Raw genomic sequence first — 19,912 nt, forward strand, 5'->3', positions numbered from 1 at the left:
GTGTAAAAAAAACTTACTCGAAGAAAAACTACTTTTTGTGTACATGTCCAAACCAAATGACTATATCTAATACCTTACACAATTGGTCGGAAATTCCATCGTATTCATTTGTATTTCAAAATACAGCACAACTTTAAGAACGTCTAAGATATTATTGTTACTAATCATTCACTAAAGTTTGAAGTAAATCGAAAAAAAAACGGAAGCGTTACCTAGGCCACAAGACGTTATGACGGACGCACGGACAGACGGATGGACGCAAGGACACAGGTACGGACGTATGGACAGACACTTGAACGGACCAAAACATCAAATATCCGCAACTTTTCGTTGTAAAAGTAAATGTATATAATAAATGACATATAGTAAATGTCTTCGATTATAAGTTAACGATTTAAAACCCTTTCACGCGTTTTTTGGCGTTTTAAGAAACAGCATTTCGAGCAATAAAGGGGCGAATCAACCACGATCATCTTAGGTTTACAAAAATAGATAAATATGTTCTTTTGACGAAAACATTAGCCTCTTTATGTTTATCACGCATGAAAAAAAAAGTTTTTCGTTTAATATAGAACCCCACCCCCCCCAAAAAAAAAAAAAATAAAAAAATAAAAAAAAAAAAAACTGTTTTTTTACAAAATGATGCGTTTTTAAATACGTTGTTATTTAAATGTTATGTGATTTTGAAAAAAAAAACTCATTTTTTGCTGTTTTGCAGTTTTGAAAAAATTGTGACCACTTCCCATTTTACGACTAAGCAATTCTGAAGGTACGATTAAAGACCTTTCCAAAGATATATGATATAGCCGCGTGTTAAGTAGGTGCATTAAAAACTTCGAAATCTCTTGTTTGGTACTCGCCTAATAGTATATTTATACGGACATGTTTTATTCAGCAATTTTCTTATTTAATAAAGCAGACAGACAAATGTAATTTTGTTTTTTAAAGATGCAATATAAAACAAGGCACATTCGTTTTTTTCCTTGTATTTTCACACCACTGAACTGGCAAGGGGGTTGATTGCTCCCAAACATGTTTAACCCCGCCACATACTTTATGAGCCTTTCCAAGCCAGGAACATGTAGTCCGGTCCAGTAGTTGAGGTTGCTGTTTTTCATTTTTATATATTCGGTTTGGTTTTTTTTCGAAAGATTACGTCAATTTTCGTCTTTTATGAAAAAGTTCACCACATTTATTTGGGGGCCTGTTACAGCTTGTTTATGGTATGGGTTTTGTTCATCAGTGAAGAACGTATGGTGACCTTAAGTTTAACTGTTCGATGCTTAAGTTTTGGTGGATGACTGTCATATATTTATGTCAAGTGTTTTTTATTTAGTAAACACAAAAAGACATTGATTATAATGAGAAACACAATATCCATAATTTGGGACATTGACTAAACCCATAACACAGACCAAAACTTCATTAATAACAAATTATAAGGTTGCACTGTACAAATGAAATTGATGTGCACTGTTTCGTTTACAAAACTGACCCGGTCTTATTTTGTAAAAGTTAAAAATAAAAGATGAAACTCGGTGGAAATATTGATTTGTGGGTAGTAGAGCATTCGTACAAAATATATGAAATACTTGTGAAGGTAAAGAGGTATAAAATACATGCTTTAAACTATCCGGAAAGATTTAGGTCCTCACCGGACTTGGTTCTCTTCCCTGCACAGTCTGGCTGTTTTTCAAAAATGCAAAATTTCGCGCAAACTTTAGGAATTAAAAACATGAACAAATGAGCAGAAAAAGGTACACATTTTATTTGCTCTTTACAATATTACCACGCCAACTTACTTTTCTGGCAGTTGTTAAATGCCAGATATTATAGAAAACCTGTTTTTTGACAATTAATTTTTTGAAGGCGCCCAAAATTTATTATAAAAACTGATGTATATTTTATTATGTTACCATGGCTATTGATTTTCATAACAAAACAAAAAGGAATATCTATCTTTTTTCGTGGATCTTCATAATGTAAGGTTTGGAAAAATATACACTTTTTACAGGAAAATAATGTTTTGCTTGTTTAAGTGTCTCAATACAGCTTTATTTCCACAAATTGTAATAAAGTTATCTGCAGTGACCTATCTGTATAGTGGAGCCTAAAATACAGAAAGTAACAACTAAATGCACAATCATGACTGTACTAAAACTCATAGTATTGTCAAAATGCACCTGTAGGGTAGGGGCCTTCAGTTTTCGCAATGAAATGACGACAAAATTTCGCAGTTACATACACTCAAAGAGGTCGACCTCTGAACAGATGGGGCCAATATGGACACAAATCAATTTTGATATTGCTCTGAATTTAAATGCGATTTAATCGTGTTTATGGAACTCTGCCTTTTTATGAAAAAACTTTCAAAAATTCGAAAACAGAAAATCAGAAATTCATAACAATTAAGAGGGAGCTAACATCAATAATAATAAACTATTTCCCAAAGTTTCATGAAAATGGGTGCAGCCAATACTGAATTATAGTACGAAAACTGAAACCCCCTTTTTTTATTAACAAAGTCCCTTACCTCTAAATCGTAAAATTTGCAACTTACAGAAAATGAAAGGTACTTTACATCAACATTAATAAACAACTCAACGGTTTCATTGACATTGCTGAAGGGTTTTTCAGTTAAAGCATGGCTAATCAATCCATTTTTGTACGAATAAAGTCACATAACTAAACAACGAAAAAGTGGAAATTTACAAAATCGAAAGGAAGCTCACATCAATAGAAACAATTCAGAAAAAAGTGATGGCAGCCTTTTTGGTTATTGTGACCAATGGATGGACGGACAAACGGAGGAACTACATTATACTATTATATGTAGACAGAAGACATTTAAACAATTTTCTGTAATTGACTTGAAAAGGGCTATTTATGTGATTTATATAGTTATCAGACAAGTTCATTTGTATACAATATAATTAAAGATGATATAATTCTTATTGAAGCATGCAAACACAGAATATATATATTTTATTATATAAAATAGTAATAAATATAGTTATGGCAGTGTTTTGTGAGCAAAAGTTTCATGTACAACCTTAAATCATAATGTCTGATACTTATCCAAACTATATTAACAATAACAACATCTAGAAAAATAACTTGGTACTGCTGCTTTTTTTTTCAAGAGTAGCACAGATTAACATTTTCTTTTTTTCTAGCGCATTTTCATAGGTACTAAAAAGAATTGTACACATATATTTTTTTTTAAATATAGAAATTACAGACGAAAATAAAATACGGATACACATATGTTAAAGACATAAAACATTTAAGAACAGGTCTATTTAAGAATTAGGCAGGTATTTTAGTTTACAGTGATATATCTTTCAAAATGTAGAAATATTTCTTACTAAGGACACAAATTAAGCTTTATGCGCTTTTAAGTATAGACATGAGATGCTGAAGAATTTATGAATCATTTAAAAATTGGCTGAAATGCACAGAATATTTTTCCAATAATTTATATATCCTATTCCACCATTCAATCTTATTGCGCTTCAAAATATTATCTAATCGCTATTTTTAATGTCAAATTGCTTTTTAGATTAACCTCCTACTGTGATATGTTAACCTTCCTGTCCCGATAAAGTTTAAGCAAAATTGTTACTACAAAAATATCTTTTTGAGTTTTACTGCCTGCCTGATTCTTGTATTTGAGATACCATCTTACAATCATTCTGAATGCCTTTACAAGGCGAACATTTTTATACATAATGCCCAACTAATATTGAAGAGTCAAACCGACGGAAATTCAGAAATGTTAAATACCATTACATGTATAATACGTGCGAACAGGAGAGACGATCTACATACACAATGTAGACAATATAAATGAAACAATTATAGCCAGTTTTGCAAGCTCATTCTCAGTTAATTGAAATATCAGTAAAAACACAGTACAATTGTAAATTCAAATAAAGTTTATCACTATTTATCACTATCAAGGGAACCACTATTCTAGCAGAAATCAAAAGAATGTAATTCAGGGGTAAAGACCAGACAGAAAACATACACACATAACGAAGAACATAAAAAGCTAACATAATATATATATATAAAGTAACAAAAGTAAATGAGTAACTTGGACTTAAATAAAAACAGAATATCTTTGTTTACAACAGCTTAATGTCTCTCTCATTTTTTTGTGAGATTTATATTGCTTTAGTTTTTGTTTTGTTGAGTGACGTTTTCTATTTATATTCAGTTTTAATGTGTAATCTATTTTGATCATCATTGTTCAAGTTAAGGCTATGTTGTGGATTTATTTGAAATGTCCCGCTACTTAAGCTTTATGCCCATATTCACATCTAACTTATATTTCGCTTAATAAAAAAACAGATATAACGAAATTACGAAATTAAAAGATATGTCTTCCAGTTATTCTTTTAACAAATAACGATGAACGATAAAAGTAGATCTTCACATTGGGAAACCAGGGATTTAGGAGGGAGATATGGTGTAAATGAGAATGTTTTTTTTTTTTAATATTTGGAGAGATGTGTAACAAGTACTTTTGCAAAAAACATATCCTTTTACAAAAGATGGCCAATGCGGTAAAATTTTGTTCTCTTTACTTATAATGTTCTACGTTTCATTCAGAAAATAACATATGGCATGCAATTTCAGTACAGTTTTTTTTCGAACACCACTAAATGATCAGTATTTGACCAATCGGGAAACAGAATTGCGATCAGGTGACTTGTGGTGCCATTGAAGAGCATCTTTAAAGTCAAAAGGTAAAAAAGCGAAACTATACCGACTGCATCGGAAAAATTTTGAACACAAATAGACTAACTTACATTGTATTCATTGTTCATAATACAAAATGGCAATCAAATAATTCAAATTGATAAATGGAAAAATATATTAGTCTTCAAAGATGTATTGTTTTAAATAACGGGCACACGTCTTTGCAAAATATTTCTGTATGCGTTAATAATCATTATTAAAACTGTCTGACTTTTCAAACTCACATTGCATAATTTCATAAAACTAGTATCACATGAAAAATATTGTTAAAGCTGTTGCATTACTGTCAACTTCTTAATAGAGGTTTAGGTGTATAATAAATCCTTGATTAATTATTTTTGTTAAAGATTAAAGCAGTATTTTGTATGAAATCAATACGGCTACATGTACCAATGTCGCAAATATATTAATCAACAATGTCAAAATTCATAATAATATGATATGTTAAAAAGAATAATCAAGGGAATCAATGTTATAAAAAGAATGTAATCCAGGGACAAAGACCAGACATGGAAAACAGACATACACAACAAAGAACATAAAGTAACTAAATCATACATACAAAGTAACAAAAGCAAAAAAAGTCATGCAATATGGTCTACCTTATGGGACTATAAGGCCCTGAAGAAAGATCATCAACTACTTGAGCACCTTGTGGATTTGGTTGAAGAAACTGTATAACATGATCTGGTTGAGCATTATTACCAGCATGATGCTGTCCTCCACCTGGAATAACACCGCTTTGAACTCTAGGTGGCATAGGTATAGACCTTGGTCCATTCACAAGACGACCATTATCGTCGTTTACAGGAGATGTTAGTGGCAGCACAGTTTGTTCTAAAAAGGATAATTTTTAAATATTCATAAAAGAATTCACATAAGCATAGACACAAGAGAATATATCAGATGCATTACTTCACTTCTAAACGTTTTGAATGATTTAGTGTTGTAAATGCAAATATATATGTGTGTGTTTGCTATCGTTTGACTTCAATCATTTTAATATTTTGGTAGTTTTCTTTGTACGACGATAGTGAAAAATTATTTCATATAAGACAAAGGTTTTTTTAGATTTATCAGTTAAATATTTGACAGTGTGTTAACCTTGGGTATGCACTTGAGCATGTTCAATGACAACTGTTCCTCCAGACCTCCTGTACAGTGTTCTTGCTACAATATGATCATCTTCTGTCAATAAATAAGTTAATATAGTAAATTAAGAGAAAATTGTATATCTTATGCTTAGATGTCTTTTTTTTTAATTTATATAAATGAATGGATGTAGTTTAAACCTCACGCCGTTAGTTAAAAAGTATTTATTAATCGTTTAAAATTTGACAACCTTAATTGACAAAAATGGTTAATTTCAACAAGTTAAAAAATACATTTGTCGAATGTCTCCATGGTAAGAGGTGCACATCTTCAATACCCTGGACTTGACTTTATATGAGCAACTAGGCGAGTGTTTCTAGAAAAGCAGAGGACGCTTACCCGGCGATTGCCATTTCATTACTGACCTTCACTTTTCAAATGTTGAAGGCATGATCAACGTTATCTTAAATTTCAATTTGCTTATAACAGTCACATTGGACTGTTTTATATGAATAGGGAAAATTGAATTGCATTTTTGGGACATTACCTTTGATTTGATTATCTCAAAATATGAATTACACGTCCTTAATAGTTATATTTGCGTCCATTATATCCAAGACAGATGCCACATAAGATCACATACGATCAAAAGCCTATACCTGATCTTGTTTCTCCTAGATCTATACCACCCTCAGCTCTAGATAGAAGATGGTCCTGATTATCAGAAGTGGGATTGACGATAGGTGTTGATTCTTGCGTTACATCGTCTTCGGGTTGTCGGGGACGGAGTTCATTATCGTTAAAAGGTAAAGCCTCTAGTTTTCCATCTTTTGTATATTTCCCACTTTCATAGCTTATTGGGACTTCACTTAAGGTGTTTAAACCTGAAGGAAAAAGAAACACTTACATCAATATTACCCAATGATAAAAATTAACAGAATACAGCAAGCAAGATTTATTGGATATACATTCAAAATTGAATGTATTTTATTTCCAATTTTATTCGTCCATTGTTTGATTCCAATAAAATAGAAAGATGATCATTGCTTACATGATTCGTCAACTGATTCACGGTCATCACATTTGTTTAAGCTCTGTCGTTCTTCAAGTTCTGGAAAGTTGTGTTCAAGATTAGTAATTTGTTATTGAATGTAATATATACTCATAGCATAAAGCATTAATAATAAGTAAATATGGTAAAAACCAATATACAAAACAGCCAAGTAACTATTTTAGGGTTATTTAATGAAAATGTTAACATCCAATGTGTGACAAGTATAAAATTAAAGAGAAATAAGTAAGTCAAAAAATAAAGGTTATTATCGAATATGATATCTCTAATTATACGGTTAGTACCATTCTTTTTAAAACCGTGTTTTATCTACTTGTTTTTAAATATTTTGTTTGTAGTTTTTTTTTCTCTCGTTTTGGCAATGTGTCTTCTGAGGTAGCCTTTACATATAATTTACAAGAAGTAAAATGTTTACTAATAGAGCACTACAAATTTTGTTGTTTATAAAAAGTTTATATAGTGGTTTATCTTATTGATATGATTTTTATAATTGCTCTAGAGTAAGACTAACAATTTCAGTTGCAATTTTGAATCCATTTACCACCAACCCCTATATATATTGTATTTTTTTAATGGATTTGATCTTGTTTTATCAAAGTTTTCAATGATAAAGTTTTAAAAAAAATATGTATTCCTCTATACTTGTCCTCCTTCTTAATCATCTCTTTTCTTATCTCTTATTTATCGTATTTTGAAAAATACGATCATTTGTCATGACAAAATTTTCTTTCATCAGTAAATTGTTTCAAATAAACATAAACATTAGTTTAACCTGATTGAACTGATTCAGTATCACTATTTCGGTGTAAATTTCCTAAGTCTTCGAGTTCTGAAAAATCGTATTGATGATAAGTAGCACTCCAGCTAAGGATCATGCAAAATGTGATTCATGGGTAAAAAGCCTACATATGTTTATTTTTGATATTTTGTTTGAAATGTCATAGTAAACAGAAATAAACATGTGGTTTTTCATATAACCCGTGCTCTTAGGAGTTAAAAATTATCTAGAATGCACTGTAGATTTCAAAATTAAGGGAGATAACTCTGTAAATGGCGTCCAAATACAATAGAATCTACTGTATTTTCAATTTCGATTATCTCCTAAGAGCAGGCATATTTGAATGAATAATTACATATTTCATAGTATAGACCCATAAAACAACTTAATTACAAAAATAAAAATATGTAGCCTTTTTGGGGTGTATCACATTTTTCAGATTTTGCATGATTCGTACAAAGACAGGTACTTAAATATTCATATATTTTGATCATTATGTAAATATGAACATGGAAACTAAGTACCAAATAAGAAAACCGTATAGGGAATGGAAGCCCAAACTATGGTTATTGTTATGTTTTGAAAACATGAATCGAGATGATGCGTTAGATATGTCCTATATATGCAGGAGTTTTAAACAATGAATAGCTCAAGATGACGTAAGCCATTTGAAAGTGACTGTTGAAACCTTTAATGAAAGCGCTGGAGGATTTTCTTGAAAGTCTCACATTTTCCTCGTTGGTTGATATATCAAATATTACAGCATCATGGTGTATGATCAAAGAGTAATCAAGGGAACCAAGGTTATAGCGGTAATCAAAAGAATGTAATCCAGGGACAAAGACCAGACATGGAAAACAGACATACACAACAAAGAACATGAAGTAACTAAAATAATACATACAAAGTAACAAAAGCAAATAAGCAACTCGGACTCTACTAAAAACTGGGAGCATGGACCAGGTGCGCCGGTAGGGTAAGCGTCCTCAAAAAAATTATCTAAATACAAATAGATCCGTCCCTCGGAGGCAAGGCCTTACATCATATCATCCATTTAAAGGCGGTTATACACCTCCATGGTTACAATATTAAATTATAAAAAAGTGAAAGTTATTAACAGTAATGATAACGCTAAATAAACGTAAATTTAACATTATCTAATTTCTGCTAGTGAGGATTTCAGTAAATTCATATTCACCAACACCTCCCTTCACGCCACCTTCTTCTCTTTTCTTATCTAAAAATGGATGGAAATTTAAATAACTTACCAGTCATGTACTACAAAAATTGTATGTGCTAGTATTTTTCTATTCTTTACTTTCACTAAAGTGAACGACATGACCCTCTATCGAGAATAATTTTCTATGATTGTAACGCCTTTTTATTTAATAAAATTACTAAATTTCCTTACAATCAGCTAATGTCTATACATCTTTATACAGCCTCGAAGCTCATGTTTTCTATGACTTGTCTCTTCATAATTTTGTGTTTGTGTACATTTCTCCAGTATCTAGACAAACTTAGTTATATCACAACTAGTACGTTATTGTAAGGGTTGTTACTTCTCTTATTATTTTTGGTATCATATATTGGTACAATAACATGCAATTAAGTAACTGTCTTTGTAAGAATCATACAAAATATAATAAAATGTGATACACCCCAAAAAAGGCTGCATATTTTTTTATTTTTGTAATTAAGTTGTTTTATGGGTCTATTCTATGAAATGTATAATTATTCATTCAAATCTGCTTGCTCTTAGGAGATGATCAAAATTGAAAATACAACAGATTCTATTGTATTTGAATGCCATTTACAGACTTATCTCCCTTAATTTTGAAATCTTTAATATCACTGTTGTTTTGTATAACTTTTGTGTCGTACATATTGTTATTTGTGCGATATTGATGCTAATATCTGTATTAGTTATATCTTATTTCGGCTTAGGTCAATGGTCATAAAAATGTCATAAGACTCTAGTGAAATTAAGGTCTTTGTCCATGCAATCAAGAATATTGTTCTTACCGACATTTCTTTTTGTTTTTGATCGAAAGATATAAATTGATACGACAACTACCAAAAGTAGCAGCAATCCACCAAAGCAAACACTAAAACAAGAAGTAATGACGATTAAATCAAGTTAAAAGGTGTAACACAGAATTCGTTCTATTACATTATGTGTTTTTTAGAGGAGCTCAATACTGTTGAATGATATATGCTGATATAACATATATTCGAGATCATATGTGTATTCCATTTGGTTATACAGAGATGATAACTCCTTGTTTGCGTAGATTAAAAAAAAAACACTTTTCTTGATTCATTTAAAACAGACAGTAGAAAATATACAATATTCAGTTTATTTTGTTATTTTATTTGAGTATATAGGGACAACTCGTTCGGTTTATCTGTCTATAATCATAAGGTATAGCCTACCTGTGGTCTGACTGTTCCCTTGTCATTCATTGAAAGACTACCGGGTGACCTTGAGCTGACATTCCGATTGGGTTGTTGTCTTTTTGACATAATAACCATACACCTTCTCGTTATAAGTATAATTTCCGTACAAATTGTACTATGACGTTTAATTATATATATATATATAACTTTCAATATGGCCTAATTTCTAGAATTAAAAACAAAATAATAAAAGATGTATCGACACACCCCGCAAACTGATTCAATGAGAACGAAAAAAATGTAATAGCATATTTAGCGATAATAAAAAATAATCTCTTAAACTGAGCAATATTACTTGACATTTATATAAGTTTAATAACGCTTACCCGATGGTTAAAGCCGCGTTCTGTCCTAAAACGAAAATGGTAAATTGAATTAAAGGGTTACTGCTTAAACAAGAACAAGAACTATGCTGAGATAAATTGGACTTTTGAGGATGAAGTAAGGTAAATTATCGAATTAACGTCAAATCTGAATAACACATAGAAAGACAAAAAAAAACATCAAACTTCCAAAACCCAACTAAGCTTTGAAAAACTCGACAAGTGTTTCTACCTGTACTCTTAGTCCATACTTTCATTGTTAAATGGAGTCTGGGTTGATCATTTATTCGTAACTTATTGTGTGTATTTGTGTCATTCATGTTTGTTTTGTGACCTAGTCTGTTTTCCCGATTTCCTCGTTCCAATCATGTTGACTTTCAAAATCATGGACCAGGTGTCTAAACCGCCGATATCGAAAAACATGTATCGGGTTACTTATGTCAACCTGTTAAGTAGAAGTGGGATTATGACAAATGGGGATTATGTGTATTTACAATTGAAAAACAATACGGATTGATATGTAAATGATGGTGGTAGACGAACACTGATGTAATAATCTTTTTTGTGGTATCAATATACAATGTACTGTATATCTCGAATTGACAACAGTGGTCATCTCAGCAATAAGAATTATTATAAAAGAGACAACTTTAATTTTAATTTCATATATTTCCTTTACCTGTGCAGCAATGATCATCTACCGGTGCACCTGGTCCATGCTCCCAGTTTTTAGTGGAGTCCGAGTTGCTTATTTGCTTTTGTTACTTTGTATGTATGAGTTTAGTTACTATATGTTCTTTGTTGTGTATGTCGGTTTTCCATGTTTGGTCTTTGTCCCTGGATTACATTCTTTTGATTACCGCTATAACCTTGGTCCCCTTGATTACTCTTTCCTTCATCCCCTGCAAATGGTATTTATTTTTCACAATTGATTCGCTACGCTAGAGCTAGTACTAACAACTTTGATTTCCTTGAACACAATAAATATCTGCGTTACAGATTTCTGAATCAGGGGTATGAGGAAACGCGTCTTAAAAGGTCTTTTACCATTTTTTTTAGTTAGATATCAGTTCTTGCTTAAATTTTTTTTCAATTTCTTCTAATATAATGAGTATTGATTCATTTTTGTTCTTAGTGCTGATATGACCGCTGATTTACCGATTATGACAATAGCATTCAAATGTTGTTCAATCACCACTGGTATATTCACGCCGCAATTGAAGAGGGAATTTTAGCGGGCTGTAAAACCTGGATTTAACCCACAATATCGTCTGAAGTGCCTGTACCAAGTCAGGACCATTGTGGTACCAGTTGCTCCGCTGTTGTTTATCTATTTTTGCCAGTTTTATTCTGGACTCGACTTGATTATGAATCGGATTATTGTTCGGTAATATTAATGTTACCCTTTTTCAAGTATTTCGTAAGTAGCTATGTACTCTCTTATATAAAATCAAGCAGAGGCTAATGGACGGGTGGCAAATGATAGTTTCCTAATTACTTTAACTGTTCATATGAAAGGATATGATACTATTAATAGCTTACAATGACCAAATATGACACTAATTTATCTTTTTATAGCCCATTTAATTTGTAAATATCTATCAGTTATCTCCCTTCGACTCATTGTTCTCTAGTGCGTTCATAAAAGATATCTATACAACTATCTAAGTCACTAAGAGAAAAATCGCCATTAATTGTTATGTGTTTGTCAAAGGCCTTCCTTCTCCAACGAAAACATTTTTGCATTAAATTATCTCATCTAGTCATGTTGCATTCCAAATTAAAAAAAAATATGTCAGGAGGAAAAGTACTAATATTGAATAAAATTTGTCAAAAATAAATACAATAACAGACAATAATGTGGAATCAATTCCTATAATTTCCCACTTAATTTTGAATTTTTATATGGAAGGGTACTTAATTAATTAGGCATAAACCTATTATTACGTATTTAATATTTAAATTAGAAGAGGGATAAATCAATGCAACATACCACTGCTTCCGTTTGTTTGGATTGTCGTCCTATCTGTGTTTAATGTAGTTGTGATTTGAGAATATTGTTTTGGAAGACAATGTCTGTCTGTTGTCGTATTCCCTTCATTTATTATCTGATTGTCTGTACAACTGTAATGAAAAACATCTATTAAAATGTGTAAAGTAACATGATAGTTTCTAAGAAAAAAATGATACACACAATCTGAAGGTAACTATATCATGAAGGTAAATTAACCATTATAACTCTATAAGAAAGACATCACATATTTAAGTTTACGTTGAGCGAACAGTAGTGGCTTAGAGTAATCAAGAGAACAAAGGCTATAGCGGTAATCAAAAGAATGCAATCCAGGGACAAAGACCAGGCGTGGAAAACAGGCATACACAACAAAGAACACAAAGTAAGTAAAATCATACATACAAAGCAACGAAAGCAAATAAGCAACTCGGACTCCACTAAAAAGATACAGTAGAAGATACACTTACACAGGATTTCCTTTCCTCTTGCAAACTGCATTGCTGTTTGTATCCTTATAATACCCCCGTTTGCATCGGCTACAATTTCCTGTATCAAACATATTGCTTCTTAAAAGCAAAACCATAAAAAAACAAAACAATAACGTGGATCGTTATGGTGTATCCATCAGCACCATGAGAACTGATTTATTCAACGGGTCATGGTTTTCGTTCCCTCGTTTGTCTACCCCGGACTTTTATGAGCAACTCGGCGGGTGTTTCTTGAAAAGCAGAGGACGCTTACCCTACCGGTGCACCTGGTCCATGCTCCCAGTTTTTAGTGGAGTCCGAGTTGCTCATTTACTTTTGTTACTTTGTATGTATGATTTTAGTTACTCTATGTTCTTTGTTGTGTATGTCTGTTTTCCATGTCTGGTCTTTGTCCTTGGATTACATTCTTTTGATTACCGCTATAACCTTGGTTCCCTTGATTACTTTTTGCATAGTTCATTTTTTTTATTATCGTTTAGTGTCTTCCTTGTATGCTGTTTCTGTATTCAGCGTTAAGTTTCTTAAAAACATACGTATTAATAGAATGTATTAGCCTTTATGTAATAAATAGAGCAAACTGAACTCTATATGTTCATCCTACTCGTAAAAACAGAAAAAAAATAATTATAGCATTACATCAGACGTGAAATTATCAGTTTTGATTATTTTCGGGCTTTATTTCTGCATCTTTGTCATTACCACAGTGTTCAAGTGAAGAGATAGATTTTAAATAAGTATAAGTTTTTTTCGCGGTAATTTCTTTCATTTGTTTGCTTTAAAAAAAAACGGTATTACTTTGGTATATAACACTTCAGCAACCAAGTTTGAAAAAAAATATATACAATTGCTTACCATAATTATCCAGTTCAATTCCTTTTATCGGACAACTCTTACGAACACGTTTACAGATTCCATCGATGAAACCTCCATTTATGTACTGTTTCGATCTATCACACACGCAATGTCCTTTTTCGTTTCGTATTTGTTCTAAAAAAAATGTATACACTGTTATTCAATTTCATTATTGATTGGTGATTCTTTTGTATTTTAACGTTGTTTTAGCTGGATTAATATTTTTAAACAATTATGTTTCAAAACAAGCTTGTGTAAACCATAAAAATTATAAAGTAACATTTTTGTATAATGGTAAACAAGCTATGAACTAATTCAAAATTGTTCCCTCTATGTGTCAGTTTTAAAAAAAAATCCTCTATTTTTGCGAACAACGACGCATTACAAAGGTACATTTGCATCAATTACTTAATATCCAGCACTAATCTGTTGTCGTCGTTATAAAGAGAATACCTCGGTTACTTTACATTTTATCTAAAACTTATATCTAAGTTAAATACATATCAAAATATCAGTTTTGTAAGAGAAAGATATAGTATAGAGGTGCACATGATGAGACATATTTGTACAAGACAACACTGGGAACACAGACGGACATCACACGATAAACAAACCTTACAACTCAGTCGAACTAAAATATACGCATAAAAAAACAAACCGCACCCTACCCCCTTAAAAAGATTATATCTTCAGTTGCAACGGTATGCTTCATATAAGATACCCGTCATGCTGCTCGACAAATTTCCGGTGGCAGTGCAATTTGTATCTGTGTGTTATTTACCTTGTTGACATGCTGGTCGCTCAGCGCATGGGTGATATTCGAAGACCCCTGTAGAATAATTCCCTTCAACGAAGTGATCTTTAGGACACGGTACACACACATCGGTACCATTGTTTTTATGACAAGGATTAAACCCCTGATCTGCAAAATTGGAAAATTTGTGTTTTTGCATTGAAATATTAAAAACCGATTTATTATAGCATTAACATGCTTTCAAAAACAATCTTTAATAATTGTTTTGTTATCTGAAACACGTACTTTTACACGAAAAAAATCAACAATTACAATCTTAAGAAAACATCATTCATTAATGCGTGAAATACGGATTTTATGTAAATTACTATATACTTTGTGTTCAATTGTGTCATATAGTTTGTACACATGCTAATACAAAAACTTCTTATACTTTTGTTCTATTCAATTAAATTATTTGGTACCTGTACATATCGTCGACCTGCAACAAACACCATTTCGAAGCCTTTGTCCTCTGTCACAAGGTACCGGCATGAGCTGCTTTACGCGATGGTCCTTTTACTTATTGCTGAAAATATATGTTGTCTCTAGAAGGCTTAAGCAAACCTGATTAGTTTGAAAAACCGGGACTTGTAATTGTTTTATGTTTTCATGTCTTAATGTGTATTATAAATCAGAATAATGCAAATACTAAATACAATTATCAGACAGACGGAAACGTTTTAGTAACAGGAACTTATTCTAGTTCTATCTGTTCAAATTCATCTGCTACTTTGAAACCACTGACAAATGAGTGAGTTGAAACAAATATTTTCAAGAAAACAAATACAATAACCACACATGATATACAAATGAAATGCTTCGCTGGGTGCAGCTTGGTATGACATCAGATGTCGAACCGGGAACAATTTTGAGTGAATATGAACACACTATCCGACTCTGCATTTTGATTGCGATTAGATACAAATGTATTTGACACAGAAAAAGAATTTGATTAGAATCGCAGTGGTCCCTTTTTGGTCACTCATTACTCAAAACGCATAAACCGTAGATTCAGTCCAAGTCTTCTTTTGGTAAAGGAAGGCTCAGAAAGAGATCCATATACTTTCACTCAAGTTATTAAATGTACATGGCACCATTTTCCCTCTCCCATTCCTTATCAGCTCAAGTCACAACACCTTAAATCAATCCCAGGCTTTCTTTCGTGATATGGCAACTTTTGTTATATTTTCAAAGAGATCCATATACAATTTATCACGTCATTGTCTGGACATCTTGAAAATGTTGGGGTTTGTTGGCACCTAAATTATAAATGTTTCAAGTAATAATCAAGTAAAATCTTTCCAAGCCTTCTCTTTTGTTGGATGGCACCCAAGGCTAAAAATTCTGAGGGATTCTATTATTTTGGCTCCTTTTTGCTCCTTATTCCTAAATGATTCAAGTAACAACCCCAAAATCGACCCAACTTTCCGTTTGTGACATGACAACGTTTGGTACAATTGCATAAAGTTGTAAACTATTACTCAAGTTATTGTCTGGACATTGAGTGGCGAGGTCGACGAAGACGGCGTGGTACATATATCATTATACTACCGAAATTTTTTGGTGTCTTTTTAAAAACTAATAGTAGATTTCGGGAACAAACTTAGTTCTGTCTCCTTAAGAATAAAGGTTTATAAATCAAATGCCACGTTGAATGATTAGTTAACTGAGTGATGAAAAATGTATGAATAGTAAAAATTCAATTACAAAATAAATGAATAGATTCTATGTATGAAAATCAGGCATTAACGAACCTTTTACTTTCTTATAATTAACTTCTGAACTTTTAGTAAAACATATATATATTTTGTTCGCCTCAGTGTTAAGATCAATAACCACCGTGAAGTGAAAAATATACGCTGTTATGTATTCCCTACAAGTACCCATAAACACGTTCACCGTATTTTGTTGGAAAACAGGACTATAACTATTAAATAATTAGACAACTTCTCATATGATATTGGTCGAGGTCTTGGTAAGGTAAAAATGAAAGTAGTTTTTTTATAAGTAAAGCATTCAACTGTGTTTGGTGTTCTGTACTATATATTGGATTAAAAATTATTTGTCGGGGGTACAAAGGGTTGTCTTTATTGCAGTAACTCAAACTGGAGCCCAGTAAATGCAGTTGTTCCGCAAGGTTCTCTTCTGTCACCTTTATTGTTCACATTATTTATCAACGGGTAATATCGGTCGTAGGTGCGGGTATCAAGATGATGAAAATGCTGCGGGGACATCATAATGAATGGCTTAGATCTTCAGGAAGTTAAATCCCGTTAACATTTTGGTATTTTTCTTTTTCTTATAATGGTACTTAGTCTGACCACATTGGTTATGTAGTAGAAATAGGCTTATCGTAGATTAATATCCTATGAAAGATGCGGTTCATCTTTGATATTTTCACTTAATAGAAAATGTATATTCCTTTTTCATATGACCGCAAAAATGCGGTCGTATTATGTTATGTTATGATACTGTTGTCATCATCATTGTTATCGTTTTCGTGTCGGTGCGATACATATAGCTGTAGTGAACCAAATGTAATGATATTTTGATATATTTTTACTTGCTGATAGAAGAAGCTTGCTATTTAAAATGGGGTCTCTGGTCTCTACCGTTCTACAAAAGGGGTAAAATAAGTGTTTGTCAAAAAAGGATGTAGATGGTTTATTTTGTATTCAATTTTGACAATTCTTGTATCTACCCGTTTCTTATAAAATTCTGTGTTATGAATATTTAACAGATTCATTTAGCATTTCCAGTTACATGTATAGGGGCCGAAGAGGGACCACACTTTAAACAATTTTTTTTTATTCTTGCCTACGGTTTTCAATCAGATTCAAGATATTTCTTACTGTTTTTGAATTATAAGGGGTCAAAGGGGCCACACACCAATTTTTTAAACACTTCTGGTTCAAATTTGAAATTCTTTTTTTTTTTATCACTGGCTTTCTTCTGGAAGTCCATATCTGAATTTTCAATCAGTATTGGAATATTGCTCACCATTTTTGAGTAACGAGGGGTCAATTGGGTCAAAAACATCCGTTTGTGATGGAAGACTGTATTTTCAAGTTTGATGAAACTTTTTTTTAACTATTTTTTATTTATCTATTTATTTTTTCTTTGGTAATTTGTTCCTCTTAAAAACAGGTTTAAGAAGAGTGCCTAAAATTTACCCTACCACTAACTGGTTTTGAGAGAATGAGTTACAGAGTGATCCATCAATGTATCCTGAAAGCAGAACGTTTGACTTAAATTGAATCGAATTCAACTATAACTTCTTTCTCAAATAACTTCTTGTGTATTTTGTTTCCTGCAGCATCAGCTAAAATATGGAACAAATATCCGCAGACACCTAGGAATTATATTTTAAGACTAGTTATGCACAGGCGAGAATGTTAGTAAGACTACTGTAATCACATATTATTTATTGCAGTTCAGTGACTTAATAGTTAAAAGGGTGACTTTAATTCAGTCAGAGAAGGGTGTTCTAGTTTTAAGGCTTATATTTGTTATCATTATTTAATCAGTTTGTTAAATGTGTATCTGTTTCTCCTGAAATACGTGTACCATTTGAATCAATACGGGTGCATTTCATAACAATTGTTATGATCTGATTTATGAACTGTCATATATTCTAAATATAGAATAAGGTTTTTATTATGAACTATTTATATAACTTCTTTAACAATAATTAAATATAACACCTGACTCAATATGTACTATTCATATGAAAATAAAGAAAAACATACATGAAGTAAAATTAAATTACATGTACATGTAAATATTCCAATGATACTAGTGCATGCAAGTTATAACCTTTGATTGCATATATCGGTCTAAATGAAGCTGTTGACGAATAGAGAGTAATTTAATTTTCTGCTTCAAGACAGTGTCAAATTATAAACATTGTAGAAACACTGTAAACTTACCACTGTTTTTCTGACTTATTGTTAAAGGCATATTCCTATTGTACAGTGTAGCTTACAAAACTATAGTTAACGGCGGTTCTATCTTATTATCATGTTAAAGTAAGATTAGTCACATCAGTTTGTAACAAAGATTACAAACATTAATATCAATACTTACTGTTTATTTGTTTTTATAAACATAGTTATAATTCCTTCAGAACAAAATGATATCCTGTTATTCTGCCATCCTTGATTCAAAGCGACGCGTTTCGGACAATCAAAAATCAAACACTAAATTACATAAGGTTCTATAAATAAGGAAATATTCGGAAAAATATGGATGAACGAAACAGTAACCCAGCTAGCACAAACACGTAACAAAAATGTTTTAGGAACGCTTCCTTAAAAAGACTTAAAACATTTTTTTTAAATGTTTTTTTTAAAATATAAAAATATATGGTTGCAGAATTGTTATAGTAACGTATTCAACAACCACAATGTTATCATAGTGTTTTTCAATAACATTTTTTTTTCAAAACAATCTAAATTATGAATATTTTAATGCAAAAATCGCTTACACCCACAACAGGTTTAACATGATATATGAATTTTGTAGAGTGTTCTAAATTTTGTAGATGTAGCAACAAACTAAACAAAATTTCAAATATAGGTTTTGTCAGTTCACTTATTCATCTTCAAGCGTCTCAAGCAGCGTCTATTTCCGTTTTTGGTTTCACGAAAAAAAAGATGTACAGGAATAATGGAATAGTCACGAGGTACATTCCTACAGTTGTTATAATTAAAACGAAAGAAACAAATATATATAATATTGATTACATATTACTTGATTTTTTTTTTTTTTTTTTTTTTTTTTGCAACAGCTGAAAAACCATGAATTGAGATTTTAATATGAGATTGTGGTGAGCAGAGCTATGCATACCTTTGAAATATATGTCCTGTTCAAACAGGTAGTGGATATCCATGGAACCAAACTTCATACATGTGTTGTATAATTAAAGCTTTATTAAAGTTCAGCAAAAACAGAGGTGGGTCCAAGAGGGGCCCAGGATCCCCCTCATAATTGAAAAAAAAATTGATTTTATAGAAAATTAATGATACTACCAATAGTGAGCCCCTAAAAGGCTATATTTCCCCATATTTTCGGAATTTCTGGACCTGCTATTGATTTATGTCAAGCAGTGATTGCATATTGCGATCAAATAAATGAACAGATACGCAGGGTTCTCCATGACCTCTTTTAGCACGTATTCAAATATGCGTCACGCATTGCAAATCGGCAATGTATTTCCCAATTAATCTTGCTTATTACCCACCTATACCTGTCATTAATCAATATGATTG

The 19,912-nt window shown here is 31.6% G+C and overlaps 1 protein-coding gene across 1 annotated transcript; it reads right to left on the reverse strand.

The window, feature by feature from the left end:
• Window positions 1-1,476: 1,476 nt before the first annotated feature.
• On the reverse strand, window positions 1,477-18,887 carry LOC148601433 (uncharacterized). The gene is made up of 15 exons (XM_088556192.1): window positions 18,729-18,887; window positions 15,065-15,168; window positions 14,628-14,768; window positions 13,847-13,981; window positions 12,974-13,052; window positions 12,486-12,616; window positions 10,496-10,520; window positions 9,735-9,817; window positions 8,908-8,946; window positions 7,704-7,760; window positions 6,911-6,970; window positions 6,519-6,743; window positions 5,872-5,955; window positions 5,370-5,604; window positions 1,477-2,110 (listed from the first exon to the last, which is right to left on the reverse strand). Exons 2-15 carry the CDS (start codon window positions 15,132-15,134, stop codon window positions 2,044-2,046), a joined length of 1,431 nt encoding a protein of 476 aa, XP_088412318.1. The 5' UTR covers window positions 15,135-15,168; window positions 18,729-18,887; the 3' UTR covers window positions 1,477-2,043.
• Between the last annotated feature and the right edge of the window lie 1,025 nt (window positions 18,888-19,912).

Source organism: Perna viridis, chromosome 12 (assembly GCF_037379345.1).
Source record: "Perna viridis isolate PV_CMFRI_1.1 ecotype Kerala chromosome 12, ASM3737934v1, whole genome shotgun sequence".
Taxonomy (NCBI): Eukaryota; Metazoa; Mollusca; class Bivalvia; order Mytilida; family Mytilidae; genus Perna; species Perna viridis.

Excerpts from the sequence above, each read along its gene's own strand:
- LOC148601433 (XM_088556192.1), bottom strand. The coding sequence starts at position 15,134 with ATGCCGGTACCTTGTGACAGAGGACAAAGGCTTCGAAATGGTGTTTGT. Across the intron at positions 13,982-14,627 it reads GCGACCAGCATGTCAACAAG|AACAAATACGAAACGAAAAA; the intron begins GTAAATAACACA and ends CATTTTTTTTAG. Across the intron at positions 5,956-6,518 it reads TCTAGGAGAAACAAGATCAG|AAGATGATCATATTGTAGCA; the intron begins GTATAGGCTTTT and ends ATTTATTGACAG.